At 39.5% G+C, this 21,561-nt stretch overlaps 1 protein-coding gene across 1 annotated transcript; it reads left to right on the forward strand.

Annotated features, from left to right (window-relative positions):
* Window positions 1-358: 358 nt before the first annotated feature.
* Window positions 359-21,360, forward strand: capn12 (calpain 12). The gene is made up of 22 exons (XM_088345420.1): window positions 359-694; window positions 1,317-1,386; window positions 2,292-2,410; window positions 3,936-4,069; window positions 4,145-4,316; window positions 6,272-6,353; window positions 6,599-6,686; window positions 8,258-8,335; window positions 8,411-8,598; window positions 8,750-8,994; window positions 9,078-9,089; window positions 9,162-9,241; window positions 11,194-11,316; window positions 12,520-12,556; window positions 12,640-12,711; window positions 13,703-13,748; window positions 14,002-14,063; window positions 16,504-16,572; window positions 18,263-18,341; window positions 18,416-18,532; window positions 20,891-20,943; window positions 21,026-21,360. Exons 1-22 carry the CDS (start codon window positions 497-499, stop codon window positions 21,050-21,052), a joined length of 2,151 nt encoding a protein of 716 aa, XP_088201546.1. The 5' UTR covers window positions 359-496; the 3' UTR covers window positions 21,053-21,360.
* The last annotated feature ends 201 nt before the right edge of the window (window positions 21,361-21,561 follow it).

The raw sequence follows: 21,561 nt of genomic DNA on the forward strand, positions 1-21,561 counted from the left end.
CATATTCAGACCAGCCTGCAAGCTTAATGTGTAGCTGGGCTACACTACCATCTAGTGCTGACTGCAGGAAACCGAGACGTATGGCTTCTTAACCTCAAATTCAAATTGCCCGAAGAAACTACAGAATGTTTTGTCAATTATGAATACATTTTGAGTATTGAAGAACACAAACTCAAAACGACTTCTGTCTCAATTTCTTGGAGTACTTTTGACTTTAAATTCGGAAGACATATTTTTTGTCACCAGTCACAACAATGTTGTGCAATGATGAAGTATGAGAATCAAAAGAGGCGTCAGTCGTTTCAATGTTAATCCCAACTCCAGCTCTACATCGCCCCCGAGCCATCTGCATACCTTCCTGGGCTGTTGCAGCACCGAGAAGGCACTGCATGAGGTTACTGGAGCTTCCTCTTTTTCTGTTCTTCCTGGGTGTGCGCTCTTCTAAAAAAGATAAATAAATAACTTGTTCAGCCACTTGCACACTTTACTGACAACCATGGACAGCACAGAGGCACCTTTAGGTTCTTTGAAGAACCCGGTCAAGTTTAAGGATCAGGATTTTAACAGTATACTGGAGAGGTGTCTCAAAACTGGGGAGATCTTCTCGGATCCGACCTTTCCCGCTGAGCAGAAGTCCATCGGCATGCCGGAAGATGATGACCCAAGGAAAGCCATCAAGTGGAAGAGACCCAAGGTAGACCACACAAATGATTCTTCTTTGCGTTTCAGTGCTTCTGGGGGATACAAGTTGTTTTATAGAATAAATTATTCTTATAAAAATCCTACATTGTATTGTATGAAAAAAAATCAGTATTGATATCTCATTCATTGACTTTTTGGGGAACTCTTGCTGCTATGTTAATGCACTATTTCTCATTGCACTATAAAAAACTAAAAGATAAGTAGTTTCTTTTATCGTGTTGTAAATCATGGGGGCCTAGTTACGACCCATTATCAAATTCTTACTGGCCCGAGGCCTAGGTCATTAAATTAATAATATGTGACCCGCCAATAATCTTGACGCCAGTATAAAATACATTTAAACAGAAAAAAACCTCACCATTTCACCAGATGATAGCAATAGCCCTTTCGACACTTTTCCCTTGGCTTTCTGTGAGAATTTTAGCCCACCCCATTTCCGACAGGGGACTGTAATTCAAAAAACGAAAAGTTGACTGTGAGGGCCGCCGCTTCCAGGACAAATGACAAATGGAGTTTTTTCCCAACGAAATCCAAAATAACTGTTTTTTAGTTATTTTTTTCTTTTTTGGGACATTCCATGACTTTGTATCATATGTCTCTCCCAATCCTACCAGGAAATAAGTGATAACGCTGTGTTCGTAGAGGGGACCATTGGTACCACTGACATATGCCAAGGTCAACTAGGTGAGTACTACAGTCAAGAAAGATCAAGGCCTCTTTGTTGGTGTAAGCGACTCTGTGGTCAATTTTTCTGACACTACAACACCAGTGTAGTTTGCCCGCGTCCCTGCGTCCTAGACGCATCATTTTTGCTGGGGACGCATCGTCTCAAATCAACGGGCATCCCTGAGACGCAACCTTTTTGCCACAAAATTGTCATTATTACCCGATTACTTTTTTTTAACAAAGATTTACTGCACTCCAAACTTTTCGTCAAGCAGATCTGCCATTGTTGTTTTGGTCTTGCGGTTTTCGTCTGCATCCCGATCTCGGCCAACGAGATTTCGTTGTGTAGTGAAAGGAAGTCCGTCTTTTTTAAGAGAACCGGCTTTTTGGGCTCAACTCATTAAAAAGAGCCGGCTCTCAAACGGCTCACTTGCTTTGATGATTGATATAACGAATTATGTTGTATAAAGAAGTTGAGAAAAAAAGGAAGTATAGAAGGAGAAAATAAAAAAAGACAGGTTTGTGGTTATCCCTTTAATTGATATATTACCAACAATAATTTGATGCAGAAAATGAATTAATAATTTGATGATTCAAACTGAATGAATTTATAGATTTATATTATATATTTGTCGCAGATTTACGATTTCAACCTCGATAACACAAAATTTTGGGGACCCATAGATCTCTGTTGGGACCCATAGATTTTTAAGCATGCGACCCATCACTTTTCAGAGGTAAAATGAACACTGCAACACTAAAAGTTGTTTTCTCTAGAAGTGTCATCTGGCCTTAATACATTTTTTGTGTGACTGTAGTAAGACTGTGGCAACAACAGGAATGTCACTCTGTGGGATGCCAGCCACTCACGCCTGCAATGACCACTTTGGGAAAAATAAATATCCATTGGTTTGTGTGCCCAGGTAACTGCTGGCTGTTGGCAGCATTGTCCTGTCTTACAATGCACTCCAAACTATTTGCCAAGGTGGTGCCGCCCAACCAAAGCCTGACCAAGTCATATGCTGGCATCTTCCATTTCAAGGTAATACAGTGGGTGGAAAGACCGCAGAGTGTCCCGCTCTGACGTCGGTCATCGTGGCACTAATGAGACATAGTTCATTACGAGCCTCCTTGACGTCAGGCCTGCTGAGATCTGCAAGATGTTAGGAGCTTACCAAAGCTAAATTACACACACAAGTCTAGGCAGAAACATTTCCTCTGTGACCATATCTTTCTGTGGTCTCATCTCTACATGTTTTACTCATATTATAGCTAACAACTTTAGTGCCCATGTAGCCCATCACTAAAATTGTAGATCTATTGACCACATCCACTCTAACATACCATAACAGACAAACAACCATCGACCTAGATCAGGGGCTTGGTAGTGTGACACCCTGGCTGTAAACTGTAGTTAAGATTGTGTCCTATACATACTGGACTTAAATTCTTAGTGGAACCTCAGCTTAGCATGTACCCTGTCGGCATCATTCATCTTAAAGATAGAAGTGACACAGGGGTCGTCTACGTGTTTGTGTTATGAATTTTATTTCCAAGTTATATGTACTCGTAAAAAAAGCCATATCTGGCTCGCGAGCCTTAAGTTCCCTCCAAATACTGTAATTAACCATCTAACCGAATAACAACCACCAAAGAAACAAACCTTACTATTTATCTACCTACCCACGTAACCAATCTTCAGTTCCGTCCTTCATTTTAACAACTACCCAATCTGGGTAGGAAGTAGGTCACCAATCGCCAAACTAGCTCGTGCAGCTAGTCAGTACCTAATACAACCAACCGACCGACCAACTAACCATCCAATCAACAAACTACCCATCCGGGCAACCAACCAACCAAGCCAGATTCTTTTCTACAATCTGACCAACGGACCAAATAACCACAACCACAGTAAACAACCTTCTTTCCTACCAACCTACCTAACTAACTAGCTACCTACCTACCTAACCACCTACCTACCCACCTACCTACCTACGAAAAGTGTCATTGCTTTATTAAAACCATGCAAAAAAAACATGGACTGTTGGGAATGCGTAATATTGAGGCACATTTACTTTGTTATCAAAGATTGTTGATGGATTTGAAGGTATTAGCTGCTAGATGTGTTTTCCCCTGGGGGCCTAGGCCTTTTTGGAGTCTCCAAAGGAGAATGTGACATGACTTAACTTGCAGGACTGAGGGACTGTACAACCATTTTGCCCTGTCATGGTGATTTGAGAGGAGTCTGGGCATGCAGGTAGTGAATATCCACTGACACACACTCCTACACGCATACATAGAGCTGCAGAGCTGCCAATAACACACCCTGCCTCACAAGCTCTTACAGCCTTTGAAAGCATTTAAAAGGACAAGAAAACTGTGCACTTTATCACCTAACTCATTTACAAGCCCATCTTTCACTGCCTGTCAATATGACGGAATATGACTTACAAGTGGTTAAGTGCTTATCTCCAGGGTGTCTTATCTCCATTTAATGTCTTTTCACTCCACTTCCTGCATGAATCATCTAATCGGTGGTTGTTGTCTGCCCCCTGTGTCCTATGCAGTTCTGGCAGTATGGTGAGTGGGTAGAGGTGGTTGTGGATGACAGGCTGCCAGTGCGAGAGGGCCGTCTGCTCTTTAGCTACTCTCGCACCCGCAACGAGTACTGGAGTGCCCTGGTGGAGAAGGCCTACGCCAAGTCGGTGCCGCCGCTCACGAACATATGCCGGCGTTGTCAAGTCTCACATCCTTGTTCCTTTATGCACCCTTGCAGGTTGATAGGATCGTACGGAAGTCTGAAGGGTGGCAATATTTCAGAGGGGATGGAAGATTTCACGGGGGGGATTGCGTACTCGCTACCCGCCTCCTCGCACACACCTCGCGTTCTTTGGAGGTTACTTACGGCCGCCCTGAACCGAGGCAGCCTGCTCAGTTGTTTTATTCAGGTGAATCTGCAATATTTTGACATGCAAAGTTGTACTCTGTCACATTTCTGTTTTATCATGGGACACCACAGACAAAATTATACCTATAATGATGAAAATAGGTGAGCGCAAATTTCCTAGAACAGCAGTGTGTCTATTTATTCTCTGTACTTTACATTTTCGTTTTTGGTCGGTTTAAGTTAGTGAGTGTTCTCTAACCTTGTAGCGGGTATGGGTCGCAGAGCCTCCTTTGAAGGAAACCTTCACTACTTTGATGATTGAGAATACTGAAAGAGTCTTTTTTCTATCGAATCTTCTGTAAAAAAGAACAGTCTTCCATCCAAAAAACTTAAAATACAGCCGTCAACACATTCGTGCAATTGCCTATTCTACATGCTATCGGCATGAAATAATGAACTGCTAATGATGTCTAGAAACGTTATCAGCATAAACTCCATTGACACCTATTGATATAGATGGCAGTAAATCAGTTCACGGTGAAATATCCGGTGAATTTAAACACATTCACAAAAAAATGTATTAATTTGAAATTGTATTGTGTATTATATTACGCCTTCTAGTGGTTAAAAAAACATTTTTCATTAAAAAGAACAATATTGAGTTGAATAACAAGCACAAATACATGAACTATGATATAAATGTGCATTTTTATAAATACTCGCAGGTCGTAAAACTTGTTTTTATTTTACATGACATGGGGGTTCCTTAGACAGAGGTGACATGATTGTGAGCCATCTTGCTGCTAATAATACTCCTCAAAAAAATAAAAAGTTGTGAAAGTGTGGGCAAAAAATTGGAAGAAAAATTGTGCGGTTTTGTCATTTAGAGTCTCCGTAGTTTGTAATCTTCCATGTGATTTGTACTACTCGTTTTTGGTTGCACTACATACCTGAGCGACATCGGGTGGTCAAATATAACACAGTGTCCTTTTAAATTATGATGTCTTGCCTTTGACAAAATGTTGATGCATATTCATGAAAACACCCCTGGGATTCTTTGAGGGACTCCTGGTGCATTCAAAAATTGGAGATTTTGTAAAAACGTTCAAGTATTCAAAGAAAAATGTCTACTCTCTGAATATATATTTCTTTTATTTATATCCCAGATGTTTGGTGTTTTAGTAATTCTTCGAAGTTATCTTTTTCAAATGAGCTATACTTACACTAATTGTATTTCTATAAGTGGCGTCTCAATCTCAATTTAAGGGAAGCCCCCATGGAGCGTCTGAAAAAAAATTCTACAAGAAAGATTGGGACACAAACATTCCATTGTTATCAAATATTTTTTTCCATCACAAAAATTAATTAAAAAAAAATACATTATAAATAATTAGAAAAGAAATAAATACTTCAGTAATAAATACATTAATAACGATATAGCAAATAGAAATACTTGAGAAAAAAAACAATGTTTTGCGCCGTGTCTTCTTTCATCAGGAGCAGCCAGTCAGATACACTGACTTTCAAATACCACGTTAAAAGCACACTGTGAACTCAACTCACATATTGCAGTTACATTTTGTTTTTTTACCCCCACGATCTATAATTGTGTATGCGTTTACGAGTGAGTTGGGCAAAAATTCAAGCCATGCCTAATTAATTTGTATTGAAGTATAATCCTCAAACAGGCCACACTAACATTAGACCTTCACATAAAGGCGTTTGTCAAAAACTATCAATTGTGTTCTGTGGGCTATCTGTTTGAGACCCCTGCACTATACTGTAAGCATGGCTGAGAAAACAAATTCCCTGTGAAGGGTCACTAAAATTTTGCATACATAAGTATGCACCAGGCCATTTTCAAGAGATAGGAAGCGCTCTGGTTGTGGTGCAAGATTGTGCTGGAATTCTCACGACGATTGTCATTTCTACTCTGGTTCAAAAATTAGACTTAGAATGTTATAGTCATTTTTGTGACATGTACATGCATGACAGGGAAGATTTCTTTCTCTGCAGGCTAACAATTACAAGGAGGTCAGTAAGGTAAATGCAGACGGGCTGATTATGGGGCACGCCTACGCCATCACAGACACTGACCAGGAAAGTATCAAAGTTTCTAAATGTATAAAACACGACTTATGAAGACCCAATGAATGCAAAAATAATGTATTGTTTCATCATCACATTTATGATGATCAAAACCATATTGTTTTAACCACCTCGTAGCAAAGTCTGATACTATATGCAAATACTGCAACAACATTTCTTAAACTGCAATCTATTTTGCTCCTCTTCCTGAAAAATGAAAAGAATAAATAAAATGTACGGCATTCTTGTGTTTTTAGGTGAAGCATGAAGCAAATGAGATTTTTCTCTTGAGGCTAAGGAATCCATGGGGCTTTGTCGAGTACAGTGGACCCTGGAGTGACAAGTGAGGCCATGCGTGTGTGTGTTATGACTTAAGCTACTGGATGATTAATAAAATTAAAAATAACACTCCAATTCAGCAAAGTTGGAAAATTACAATGTTTGGATTAAAAAAAGAGAAAGAAAAAAGAAAATACGTACGTTGAGGAAAGCTGTTTTGTATGAAGACAACATATGAATATTTCATAGATTTTTAAGTATATGCACTCATTTACATATTTATTGTCCGTCATGATTATTCATGGTTCATTTTGCTTTATATTAGGCAAAGCCTAGACTTAACCCCCACCCTAAATTATACATGACAATTCTATCTATCTATCTACCCTGGTCATCCCTCGAGAGGGGTGACCGACAGCAAGACAACACATACAAAAATAAAGAAAACAAAAAGGGAAAAAGTAGCATAAAAAACACACAACATTTTTTGGACCATGGCCTACCCAAATGCCCAAACGCCCAAACAAGTTAAGCACCTCGGCACGCAAGTTGGTCATGATTTCGTCCTTCCAGATGAAACGGGAAACAAGAAAGCGGCCATGTCACTCGGGTCAGGGTGACACAACACAATTTTCTGTTCAACAGCAGGGCCCGACAGCTTTCACTGGTTTACCTCTGCCGCATCATACGGGTGCCCTGCCCATCACTTAGAACGCGTCCAAACATCCCAATATCCTTTCACAACACTTCTCCACTCATTCCTGTCACCAACAAGAGCTCTAGCTTCCATCATATTAAGACCTCTTTCTTGCAGAGCACTCATAACACTATCCACCCACGTCAGTTGCTGCATTCCTCTTGGTCTCTTTCCATTTAACTCTGCTCTGTAGATCCTCTTCAACATTCGCTCCTCATCCATCCTCTCCATGTGTCCAAACCAACAGAGTCCTCTCTTATCCACATGCTTGCTCAGTTCCACTACTACTCCAGTTCTGTCTCTCACTATTTCATTTCTCAATCTACCCAATCATGTCACTCCTCAAACACTTCTTCTCAAAAACATTTAATTTCCTTCTCAAATCTGCGTTCAGGCTCCAATTCTCTGCACCATACAACACAGTCGGCACAATCAGACTCTCATACAGTCCCCTCTTAACATCCATACTCATACTCTTGTTGCTCATCACTCTCCTCAGAGCACCCAAAACCTTGCTTTCTTGATTGACTCTGTGCAATACCTCGCACTCCATTCCACCAACTGCAGCCACATCACAACCCAAGTACCTAAAGCTTACAACTTCTTCCAGCACCTGTCCATGCAACCTTATTTCTAACGGAATGCCCACTCCATCACGTGAACACTTCATCACCTTACTCTTCCCAACATTCACACATAACTTACGCCTATCAATTCTATGACAATTCGAGCACTGTTTATTGTTACACAGAAACATTTCATGCACTTGTTGACAATTAAATGAAAATTGCATTTTGAAAAAGAATTCAATCTTACTTATCATCACAATATTAATGGAGGAGTGGAAGGATTGATATTTTATTTAATAGTTCAGCCTTATTTTTTGTGTATTTTCATCTGACTACATGTTGAGTATCTTTTCTTATGTATGGCTGCAGGAGCAAAGAATGGAATGAAATATCCAAAGAGGAGAAAACGAGACTTGCAATGAAACGTAGGGAAGATGGAGAGTTCTGGTGAGCATGAGAAACTAAAAAAGTAAATCGTACAAATCAATGATAACACTGTTTCTCTTCCGTTACCTGGAATAGGATGAGCGCTGATGATTTTTCCAAAAAGTTTGACTTTGTGGAACTCTGCAGCATCAATCCAGATAGCCTTTTGGATGGAAAGAAAGCAGAGCTGGAGAGCTCCTCCACATCTTCTAAATGGACCATCAACGAGCATGATGGATTCTGGTTGAAAGGGAGCTCTGCTGGTGGAAGTCGAAAATATAACCGTGAGCATTTTGTATCACGTGTACGAATCTTGAGAAACAACCACTGGTATTTTTGGTTCAGGGAAACACAATCAATTTGTTCCAACAAAGAATATTTGTGTTTCAGATCAATCATTTCTTGCTTTACTTTTCAACACTTGCTTTTATCCAGGCTCTTTTTGGAAGAATCCTCAGTTTGAGTTGGTTCTGATGGAACAAGACCAGCCGGAAGAGGAAGATGATGAAGATGAAGAAGAAGGAGATGACGATGAGGAGAGCACTCCAAATGAGGGGAAGAAAACCGAGAAGCAGAAGATGAAAGGCAAAAAGTGCACAGTGCTGGTAGAAATCCTGCAGAAAGACCGCAGGCGCAAGGACAAGGTCCACTTCCTCTACATGGGCTTTCATATCTACAAGGTCCTCCTTCACATCCTTCAGATAGAATACAACCACACCCTGCTCTCATTTTGTAAAACTTCTCTTTCTGTTGTGTTTTTCAGGTTCCCCAAGAGGTTGGTTTTTGATCATGGGAATTCGTTTTGTGGGTGTAATACAATTCAATGTCATATACTGTATCCATACAGCTTCATGGCAAGTGTCTAGACCGCAACTTCTTCATGAAAAATCGTCCAGTTGGCCGTTCAGGAAAATATCGGGCTCAACGGTAAGCATAACTTACATTACTCGTCTAGTTTTGGTTGTTAATGTATCACGACCTTTACTGAATTCAGTGGTGCCTCAGCTTTCAAATGTAATCCCTTCCAACTTGGTAGTCAGGACTGGTTTAGTCGAGGTCCGAATTTGTTTTTTCTGTACAAAATATTGGTAAACTCATGAAACTGTTTTGGGCCATAAGAAAAGTACAATTTTTCGTTAAAACATGTTTTTAAGAGGCAATTTAGTCATAGAAATGTAGATATATTTAATACTGGTATACACATGATTAAAGGCGTACAGTCGAGGTCTGTTTGTGTCAAGGTCTGAATTTATTTTTCCAATTCATTAATCTTTTCTGGTCCATATAGAAAGTCCACTTATTTTTTAGTAAAACGTTTTTCTCATCAGCAGTTTGGTCTTAGACATGTAGATATGCTGCAGATAATAATGTGATATAGATATTTTGTTATTAATAATAACAACAACAATAATAGTAATAATAATAATAGTCATAATAAGATTAATAGTAATAATTATATCAAAACTTTATAGAGTACATACCTTGCCTCCTGTATGTATAGAAAAATGAGTATTAGCTTATTTTTCATCACTTTTTTGGAAATATATTGCCGCTAATGTCATGTCCTATTTTTCATTTCACTATTGTTCTGATGCACCTAGAATTAAGGCCAGTCTCCAAGCGCTAACATGTAAACATTTATATCTTAACTTTATTTTTCAACTTAGTTTGTTAGTTAGTTCATCTTAGTCATTTATCCTACATTTATTATTTATTCTACTCTGGGTGTGAGATTGGTCAATTTAATGGATGCAATAGTGTGTTTAAGGGATAGATGTGAAAGATAGATAAGAATGACTGAAATTGACGCATATGATGTGGAGGGGGTAAACCAGTGTATGCTGTTAGGCCTCTGTGCTGATGTAGGGTTTCCTGGCACAAAAACCCACCCTTTGTTGTGGTGTGGGCTTAATGTTCTGTGTCAGGTTGGGAAAAGCAAAGGGGAATGAATGTTTGGTGAATGTGAGTGTGTTCTTGACTGTTGCCACCTCCCACTAGGGGGAAATGGCTTTTGTATATAGATAGGATCTTGGGAGGCAGTAGCTCAGGAGGTAGAGCGCTCGTCTTGGGATCAAGGGATCTCAGTTCGAATCCCGGCTTGTCAGTGTTACATGTCGAAGTATCCTTGGGTAAGACACTGAACCCCTAATACCCCCAATAAGCAGGTTAGCGTCTTACATGGCTGCAATACAAGGCCGCTATTGGGAAATGTAAAGCACACTGTAAAGCGCTGTGGGAAGTCATTGACTTGAAAAGCGCTATATAAATGCAGATCATTTCATTTCATTTCATAGATAAACATTCATGCGGGTGTGCAGCATCCAATCTCCTTCTAAACGATGTTCACTACGTTGTTACCAATGACAATAAAGAAAATTGTAGTTCTTAAATAAACACTTTTTTCCCAACGCAACATCTGATTTAGGTAAGTCGTACTGGTTCGTGAGATGAAAGACACAAGCACCATTCTTGTGTTTACCTGTTATCTCTGTTTCAGTTTAATAGTAGTAAATCAAGTTTTCCTTGTTGCTCTCCCTTTCTCAGCTGTTTTTGGGATACATAATGGAGGGTTTGAAATCTCCAAGAAACACAAAGTACACAGAGTATTAAAAACTTAGTTGAGTGCTGGTCGTGTGTCAGTTCGTGTTGGATGCTGAACAAGAAAGAACGCAGTTTTGAAGGATCGAGACATCAAGGGTACGTGGTCTGATTTGACTCAGGTTGTTCAAAGGCCGAAAGTGGAGGAAAAACTTTTTCCAAGATTTTGGTCGAATGTCTCGTTGGTTGAGGGTTGAGGCACTACTGTACCTATTTAATTTTTGCAAAATTATATTGCATACAATGTTATCACATTTACAATAATCGTCAATGTCCTGCAGGGCAGTGTGGAGAAAATTACACCTGGAGCCGGGTCACTACGTACTTGTGGCGTCCACCTATCGGCCGAACCAACCAGGAGAGTTCTTTGTCCGAATCTTCTCCAAGACTGCCAACAGTTTGGGGTGAGATAAAGAAAGATCAAAGCTGGAACATTGCATCAAGTTTTTTACTTATTTTTAAAAAAGAGAAGTAAACCATAAACATTTTCAACCAATTAGGGCTCATTATTGCAACTAATTTACTTGTAAATGTGGCAAAATTCTAAATGTGTGCAGTGAAATATAATACTAAGTGGCACAATGCAATTTTTTTCTCAATCTCATTTGCAGGCATCACGGTCAACGTAAAATTTAATTTCGTGTAGAGCATGGGTCGGGACCTTTTGACTCAAATAACCATGAAAGCAAACAAGAAGGACACAGATTTATTTACCTTTACCTATATAACAGATATGTGACCACTCATCCCCAACCGGTTACCCAATCAAATTGCTATGAGTGCTTGCCTGGCTTTTTCGGGTGTTTACAGCTTGTTCTGTGGGTTTTCATCATCATGAAACACCATGACTATAAACTGTAGTTGGGACTCTGCCCAATATCCTCTGGACTGAAGTTGACCAATACTGAGCCATTTTCTCTTCACATATACAAAAATTAGACTCATACAGAGAAGGTTAAAATGTCTGTATCATCTCCAAGCCAGATGTACACTACATCAATTAAAAAGAGCCATATCTGGCTCGCGTGCAATACATTCCCGACAACTGGCCTAGATTATTGTTTGTTAATGCTGCTACAATTAAGGGTGTGACCAAATTCTGTTGTTGTGACCAATAATAAACATAGTCACAACCAGGAATAAAATGGGTATACACCTTTTATGGCAGCATCATTAATGAAAATTAATGAGATTATGCACAAAAAAACGTGAAAATATGTGGAATATACTAACATATTGTAAAAATGTAAAAAAAATGTAAAAATGTATGGGACTTCTGCAATAAAGAAACCAATTTTAACTTTTATCTGCTACTATCAAATTGTAGTAATACAATCAGAAATACTAATACATAAAAAAAACGTTAATAGTTAAATAGCTGCCCGCCAGTCAATTTCAAATCAAACCTATTTTTTGTTAAAAGAAACCTACCTTGATTGCATTTTAATGACAGAATGATCAGACAAAAATACATTCAGGCTGTGAAGGTCCCACTATTAAAACAGCCTTTACCGCAGTTACCTCAGATAAATCTTTAGAGACTATGACCTGGATGACAAAAAAACCACAATGCCATTATAAACACGATTTCCTGCGTTATGTTCCAGAACTCACGACTTTACATGCTCATCGAGCTATCTACCGGTGAGAATACACGTTAAACAAATTAAGGCCTTGATAAATGAATGAACTGGACAGAAGTGTATTTAATAATTTCTCTTAAACAGGTGATGGCTAGTCATGTTGCACCAGAGGATAAAATGAGAGTCCTAAGAACATTTGATGAAGAGGCTGGACCAGTAAGTGGTGATTGGATTTCTATGACAATAAAAACCATAAATGAACAATGTTAAGCCTTGAACTTCAGATGGGTAACTGATGCAGGCAGAAAGTACAGAACATTAACATACCTGTCAACCTAAGCCACTTGCTTATTAATGTTTGCAATTACACTCATCAAACAATAATACCTTGCGGCACCTATTTACTCGCAGCAAGACATGCTATTTTTCATAAACAAGTAAGTAAACAACACAAACAATTCTTTCCGCATATTTCTTAGTCTTTTACTCTCTACAAGAATCATACAAAAATAGTACAGTACTACAGAAATACTACAAGAATCCTACAGAAATACTGTACTACTGCAGAGGAACTACAAATACACTACTGCTGAAATACTACATGAAACCAGCTGTGAAAATACAAGAAAAATCCTACCACAGAAATACAACAAAAACACAAATACAGTAATACTACAAAATACTAAAGAAACAATACCAGTTCCCTACCACAAGATACTACTGCAGAAATACTACAATACTAGAACAGAAATATTAAAAAAAAAACGACTACGGAAAAAGTGCAAACATACTAACAAAATCCTACTACAAAAATACTAGGCTACATCATTAATACAAAGAATATGCTAACATTATTGATTTAAACTGCCCGATAATAAACCTATGATACACAACACGGCACTTGATTCCTCACAGCTGTACCTAGGATAAAAACAAAGAGTATTTGCGTAAACAAGTCTATCTTTAATTTTTTTAAGGATTTGCATGTGTTCTGCCACAACATTTGTAAACCACGATACGGTTGTCGCCAGCTACTAATGACTGAGACGATCTGGACCCGTTCCCAAATGGGCAACACGAGATCTGTCTAACAAAAAAAGACAGTTAGAAATAAAAACTGTTGATCAAAAACGTACAAATTACTTGGAAAATGTATAAATGTACAGGTATGTATTAATTTGTACATTACTTTTTTTTATTTCCGTAGGACGACAGGCTGAACACCAGGGAACTGATGACGCTTTGCAACTCAGGTGACTTGTCTTTTTTTTTGCTGGCAACGAGTGCACTTTGTAGCCGCTAGATGGCGACACAACAAAAAACTTTCTTAAGTCTGAGTAAGTCACATAGGTCACCAGTCTAGACGGAAGCTCATCACTTCCTGTCGTGGCGTAACTAAGGCTTTTTTTCCAAGTCATAGCAGTGGCCAGACTTGACCTCATCCTCACCTCATCCCACACTGAAGACTTTCCCTATTTCTTCTCTTTTTTCTTCCCTCATTGTCAGTCTTGGACAAAGATTACCGCCTGCCCCTGGAGACATGCAGGCAGCTCATTTTCGCAGAGGACGTATCCTTTTCGGACATTGATGACACAAAATCCTTCCTCACTCAAGTTGCAAATCTCTTTCACAGTTAGCGTTGTGGCTCTGGAAACAGCCATTCGTTTTGGCTGGCACCAGGGGCATTACCGGGAGGGCAGGGGTGTGCAGTGCCCACCCATGGACACGCTCTGCCTACCCAATGAAAACTGAATGTAGTGGTGATAGCAGTCTGAGAGTATGAAACAAAAGGCCAACAAAGATGAAAGAATAAAATTAAAAGGAAAAAAGAAATAAAAAGAAGAAAAAAATAATGAAGCAGGAAAAAAGAAGTAAAAAGCCGGGGAAAAGAGAAACAAAAGAATAAAAGAAAACAAGAAAAAGGGAAACAAAGAAGAAATATGCTGGAAAAAAGGAGGAAAAAGCAAAAGAAAAGAGCTAGGGAAAAGGGAAAACCAAAGAAGAAAAGAATAAATCCTTAAGGTATAAAGGGGGAGACAAAAAGAAGAAAATAAAAATAAAGCAAGAAAAAACGAAAAAGAAAGCTAAGAAAAATAGGAACAAAAGAAAAAATATCTAAAAGTCATTAAGGATCAAATACATTTAAAAAAGAAAACAATGGCAGGAAAACAAAATCAGGTTTTGGGGTCCCTTAGTTCAGTGTATGCACAAAATAAATTAATTAATTCTTGAAAAATCTATTATTCTATTAAATTATAAAAACATTCATTTTTGTCACTGTGCTGTGATGTTTTACCTCATTCGACCTTTTTCTATTAAGCAACTCTAAACTGGAATCCCTGCATGACACATCAAAATGTCTGATTAAAATATTGAATTTTTAGTACAACAACAAATAAACTACAAAATAAAACAATTAACTATGCATTAAAAAAAGCAAATTGTGAAACAAATCCCTGAAAAACACTGAAAATAGTGGTGTGAAAAACATCAGGGGGGTAATAATAGTTTCAACCGCCTTCTGTGCATTTGATATGCCCCCCCCGAGACTCATTTCTGGCAACGGCCTTGGATGACACATATAAGTAACTGTCCTTTGTGTACATGCTATTAATAGTGTCTTTGGTCGGACAATAGCAGCCATTCATGTTCATGGCCAGGTGAGGACGAGGATAGCTCACCTTGCCACTTTTGTGTCATAGCTACGGTGCAGGAAGTGGCTTCATGCAGTGCCATTGTCCTCCTCCTTCATTCACCTTTTCTTCTTGAAACTAAAAAAAGATGCCATCCCAATATTATCACTGCCATGTGTCGCCTCCATCAAACAGTACTTTCTTTTAGGAGCTTTGTCCGCTTAAAACGAGCCCAACAAATCATAGCAGTAACAAGATACAGCGATAAAGATGCCACATTTACTCCCAAGCAGAGGTAAAATATTTAGCCCAAGATCAAGTACGACTGACCCAAATTTTGGCCCAAGTCCAGCCTCAAATGTCAATCATTACGTTCGGGTCGGGCTTCTCTCTCGCCGACTTTTAAGAATATATGTTATATATATATATATATATATATATATATATATATATATATATACATATATATATATATATATATATATATATATATATATATATATATATATATATATATATATATATATATATATATATATATATATATATATATATATATATATATGTATATGTATGTTGAAAACAAGGGCGGCACGAAAGCTGAGTGTTTGGCATGTCCGTGTCACAGTTCTGAGGTCATGGGTTCAAACCTAGCTACCAGCCTTACTGTGCGGAATTTGCATGTTCTCCATGTGCTTGCATGGGTTTCCTCCGGGCACTCCATTTTCTATCCCGCATTCCAAAAACATGTATATCAGGTTAATTGGCCGGTCCAAATTGTCCCTAGCTGTGAAACAACAAGTTAGTTGTCTGTCCCTGTGTGCCCTGCGACTGGCTGGCAACCAGTTCAGGGTCTCCCCTGCCTACTGATTAAAGATAGCTGGGATGGCCTCCAGCACACCCGCGACCCTACTGAGGATAAGCGGTGCACATTATGGATTGATGGAAAACGATGTATACTAAAACATTGTGTGGATACTTAACTAGATAAATACACACACTGTACAGTTATAAACTCCTGCCATGTCAATTCAAAGAACTCCTTTCTGTCTCTGTTTATTATTCACCCATCATTGTCCTTCATTGTCTCTCTCTCTCTCTTAAAGTGCCGCGCTAGATTCTTAGGGACGTACTGTTTCTGTGGCCTATTGCCCAATTTTCAACCCTTCAAAATAATAGACGGCCTTAAAATTTCCTGTCAACATTTTTAAAAAATCTTCAGGCTTGGTCCTGAAAATCAAGTTAATTGGTCTGTATCAGGCCTGCTTTGGATCGGGCTGGATTTTTTTATCTTACCTCTGCTCCTAAGTTCCTCGTTTTTGCCTTCAAATGTTGTCATTTCATCAGCTGAGATATTCTTAACTATTCCTAAAAGACAAAAGGACGAGCCAGTTTGAACCTTCGGCAAACAGAGAGCCTGCTGTCTTATCTACGTCACTTGCAGGTAACAACTGCGGTGTATTTGAGTACTTCATATGTACTAGTATGAAGGAAAAATAATATAGTCTTATATACGTAAGAATAAACTGATCCGTGGGAGGTGGAGGAAATTCAAAAACAATCAATAGGGGTGGACCGATAACTGAGTTGATGATTAACCATGGAGTCCAAAAGACAACATTTTAATTACCATAATTTCTGTACTACAAGCCCCTAAATTTTTGCTACATTTAAACACTGCAGCTTTTAATACCCTACTGCTTAGTTTTTTTTTACGATGATGAAAACAGCGAGCTGCTCTTTCTTCCACAACACCTTCGCTCGAAATACAAAACCCCACGGTGACATCTGGCAAGATTTAGGACACTCTTCAAAAAAAAAAATGTGTCCATGTTTTTGCCAACATTATCGATATAATACATCAAAGGAGCAAAACAGGAGGCTTGACGGTAAGGTGCCCACTTGTTTAGCCCCAGCTGCTGCTCGTTTCCTGATTGGTTCCCCTCCTATTTAAAAACATCACTCTCATTCACGCCTTGTCAGTCCATCAGCGAACCTCTGCACATGCAAGGCAAGCACTTTTTGACTCTGGCTCCCGTCTGTTCCATCCTGCCCTGTTTTCTGCTCGTCTGTTCCTGGCTTTCCGATCACCTCCGGTTAACTGACTTGATTCCGTTCTCTGAGCATGCTCCGATCTCCTGTCCCAGCTGACCGACTTGTTTCCGCCCTCCGACCACACTCCGATTTCCCGTCCCGGCTGCCTGACTTGTTTCCGTCCTCAGACCACGCACTGATCTCCCGTCACGGCTGCTTGACTTGTTTCCATCCTCTGACCACGCTCCAATCCCCCGTCCCGGCTGCCCGACTTGTTTCCGTCCTCCGACCACGCTCCGATCTCCCGTCCCGGCTGCTCGACTTGTTTCTGTCTTCCGACCAAATGTGTTGCGAGCACCGGATCGCTGTCGTTCGTTTCCCCGCGCCTGGCTTACCTGATTCCTCAATAAAGCTTTGTGTGAGGCGTTACGCGTTTGGGTCTACTGTCTGTTCTGGTTCTAAAAACATTCACAATATTTCCACTTTTTCACCCACAAAAGAAGTCCACAATGTATACACACTAATTGAACAGCAATATAAGTTATCCATCAAAAACATGACACATCCCTTTCTGTATCATTAGTGTAATTGTCAGATCACTGCAGTTTTCCACAATCCTCGAGGAACAATGTCAAGCAAATGCAATTTGGTCCGTCCCCGCGGCAATTACCATTGACAAGGGCACTACAACCACATCTGGGTTGCAATTTGGCACTATTCTCAACACTGGTTGCCATGGTGCTGTTGTCTAGAAATATAGGGCTCACATTTGTGACCCAGCCCTTATTTGCAATTTCTTTTGGCAGAGTAGCAAATATGTGCTCGTCTTTGTAATCACAATCATGACGTGGAAAAACGTGACATAGGCAAATTACTGGGGTCTATTTATTCTTCTTTTTATCTTATTTTTTCTTTTTTAAGTCCTCATTACATGTTTCGTTCCTTGCATGCTACACCTAACCACGTTGCAGACAGTGTACATTATCAATGTAGATAAATACGATTGTAATTTTGAAGACACTTTTTTTACTACTTGGCAAAGAATTTTGCATACACTGTAGAAGAAATACGATCATAAATGAATGCCTCTGTCTTTTTAGTCCATCTTTTTCCAATTTGATGAGGACTCTTCTGGCACCATGAGCCCTTTTGAACTCAGTGCAGCTCTTCAAGCCGTGGGTATGTATACACTGACAGAACCTCATACAGTAAAATGGAATGTGTTGAAGTCTGCTGTCTGCTTTGTGTGTCAGGGTTGAAGTGTGATGGCAAAGTAGTCCAGCTGCTGTATGAGCGCTTCGCATCAGGAGAGCTTCACCTAGCCTTTTGCGACTTTGTGGCCGGCGTCACGCGCCTACGCATGCTTTTTGGTAATGCAAACGTGAAAAACTTCTGAAAAGTTGCACTGTGCAGGTTATGAAAATATTGTAAAACAATTGTTGGTTATTTGTCGGTGTTGGTGAGTACTGATATCGGTATTGGTATTACCAACGGTAGCCAGTGCCAGTATTGATTGCTCTCTTTAAAATGAATAATCCATCCATCCATCCATTATTTGCACCGCTTATCCTCAGTAGGGTCGCGGGGGTGCTGGAGCCCACCCCAGCTGTCATTGGGCAATAGGCAGAGAACACCCTGAACTGGTTGCCAGCCAGTCGCAGGGCACACAGAAACTCACTTGCTCATTCACACCTCGGGACAATTTGGACTGGCCAATTGACCTGAAATGCATGTTTTTGGAATGTGGGAGGGAACCTGAGTGCCCGGAAAAAACCCACGCAGGCATGGGGAGAACATGCAAACTTTACACAGGGAGCCAATGAATAAATGAATGGCAAAATGCATTGACAAACCTATTTTTGTGGAATTTAGAGGAGTTTCTTTAAGAATATCAAACTTTTCTTATAATATAATATAATTTTCTTTGTTAGTTTGATTGGATGCTGCATTCCGGGATAAACATGTAACAAAAGAATGAAAACAAAAAAGGAAAAAAAAAGAATATTAAATCATATTAAGATAGGCAATTATGACTAAATAAAGCTTGCATACTGTTATAGGTGCATTAGTACAATAGTGCAATATAAAAATAGTCGAACAAAAAATAAATAAAATATGAATTCTTCTCCGCTTCTTTATCTGTACCACGTGAAAGAGTTATTTCAAAAGAAAGAGAAATTCTCTGCAAAAAGAGAAACCGCTTGATTCCAAATAATTGGGGGAAAAAATACAGTTTTTAGATAAAAACGTCCTTATTTCACATTTTCACTTGTTGCATAAGTACAAAGTAACACAGAACAATTCATGATGGACTTTTACTCTGTTACTGAATCCCTAATGCCCCGATGAGCTGGTAGTTGCCTTGCATGGCTGACTCCCTACTGGTGTGTGAGTGTGTGTGTGTGAATGAGTAAGTGTGAAGCACATTGTAAAGCGCTTTGGGAGGTCAGTGACTTGAAAAGCGCTATGTAAATGCAGACCATTTCCATTTCATTTCTTAATGCACACTTGAAACATGTATATTTTTGTATTCAGGGCATATTCTAAACCCCACAGTCAGTTTGATTGCATGCACCAAGCATGTTATACAATTGTCTGTCCACTTGATGGCGTAGTCACGGAAATAAATCATCTTTGAAGCCCCTATGTGTGTGTGTGCGTGTGTGTGTGTGTGTGTGTGTGTGTGTGTGTGTGTGTGTGTGTGTGTGTGTGTGTGTGTGTGTGTGTGTGTGTAGCATTTCACTGCAGCACTTCACTGCTTTATGAGGCTTCATTTTGCCATGACATCAGAAAAGAAACTGTTTCTGAGCCTGTTAGTCCTAATTTTTAAAGAGAAGTCCTAAATGATATTGTTGATTCTTCTACTGTAGCCCAAGCCTAATATAACCTTCAAACTAGGTATAGAGCAGCTGATGTTTTTTTGGGCTGTGTTGATAACTCTATGTAGGGTTCTAGCAGATGGAGGAGGGTTTACAGTACTAGTGGTGCGCTTAAGAAGTATCATAATAAGTTACTATTCAACATTTGAGTATCATATCGGTTTAAAAAAATCTGGCATCAAAGATTATTTTTGTTATCCGTTCGGAGGGCAGCATGGCAGATCAGTGGTTAGCGCATGTACTGCACAGTTCTGAGGTCATGAGATCGAACCTTCCTGTGTGGAGTTTGCATGTTCTCCCCATGCTTGCATGGGTTTCCCCCGGGCACTCCGGTTTCCTCCCGCATACCAAAAACATGCATGTCAGGTTAATTGGCCGGTCCAAATTGTCCCTAGGTGTGAACGAGTGAGTGAGTTGTATGTCTACATTTGCCCTGCGACTGGCTGGCAACCAGTTCAAGGGGTCCCCTGCCCACTGCCCGAAGATAGCTGGGATGGCCTCCAGCACCCCCGTGACCCTACTGAGGATAAGCGGTGCAGATAATGGAGGAATGGATAGATGTTCCTACACATAATGGGCACTCAGATAATTACCCGTGCAGTTCAGAATCGCATAATAATTAAACAGCTCTGAAATGAGTATTCAACGGTCTTTGTAGAAATATTTTGTGAAATAATCTTCAAAATATATCATTAACTTTGGTGTATTTAGATTTATGAAATCAATTTCTTCAAACTAATCCTCAACACGTTTTTCAAAAAATTTCAAAGAGGCTGTCTGACAATTCAAGAGAATTGATAACTCTTTATATGTTGCTTAAATCAATTTCCTGCCTTATTCTCTCCTCAGCGATGTATGAATCAGAGAACAGCCGTGAGGTGAAAGACCGAGGGATCAATGCAGTGAGTATCAGTTAGTTGCGTGCGTCTTCCAGCAAACTCTAGTGTGATCTCACCCCCTCCGTGTACTTTTTCTTCATCATAGTGGCTCATTCAGTTTCTGTTGGTGTGACGATTGTACCCTTGCAGACCCAGTGAGCGTCATTGATGTGACACGCTGACACCAACACATACGAGCATGTACTCACGTAACTCTTTCTCTTTTTCTGTTCCCTGCCCCTCCAGAAAATTTGTATCATGTTATTAATCCCTTTAAAAATTGTGTATTTGTCATAACAGCGTGTATAAAAAAAGTTTACACAGCCAAGTTTATATTGCAGTTTTTTTTTTATCGTATTAGACCACCATTAATGCATTCAAAACCTATTCCCCGATTTGAATGTCACTAAAATGACAAATAATAATTAAAAACTGAGGTCATCTATACACCCCCATATTATTGGAGATGTGGCCGTGTTTGAAATAGACGGGTGTAAGGAAAATCAGTTAATGTAACCCAATTGTGAATCCTTATTGCATGATTAAGGCTATAAACTAAAAGCAAAAGAGGTGCATGATGCTAATGCTAAAGCATTTTCATTCCAATAAGGATATGTTGAAGGCTCTGTTACTGTTCTGTGA

Source organism: Urocampus carinirostris, chromosome 10, assembly GCF_059441175.1.
Source record: "Urocampus carinirostris isolate Australia breed hairy pipefish chromosome 10, RoL_Ucar_1.0, whole genome shotgun sequence".
NCBI lineage: Eukaryota > Metazoa > Chordata > Actinopteri > Syngnathiformes > Syngnathidae > Urocampus > Urocampus carinirostris.

Coding starts and splice junctions, on each gene's coding strand:
- capn12 (XM_088345420.1), top strand. CDS start 497: ATGGACAGCACAGAGGCACCTTTAGGTTCTTTGAAGAACCCGGTCAAG. Junction 8,336..8,410: donor AGGGAAGATGGAGAGTTCTG/GTGAGCATGAGA, acceptor TACCTGGAATAG/GATGAGCGCTGATGATTTTT. Junction 18,342..18,415: donor TGCAGCTCTTCAAGCCGTGG/GTATGTATACAC, acceptor TTTGTGTGTCAG/GGTTGAAGTGTGATGGCAAA.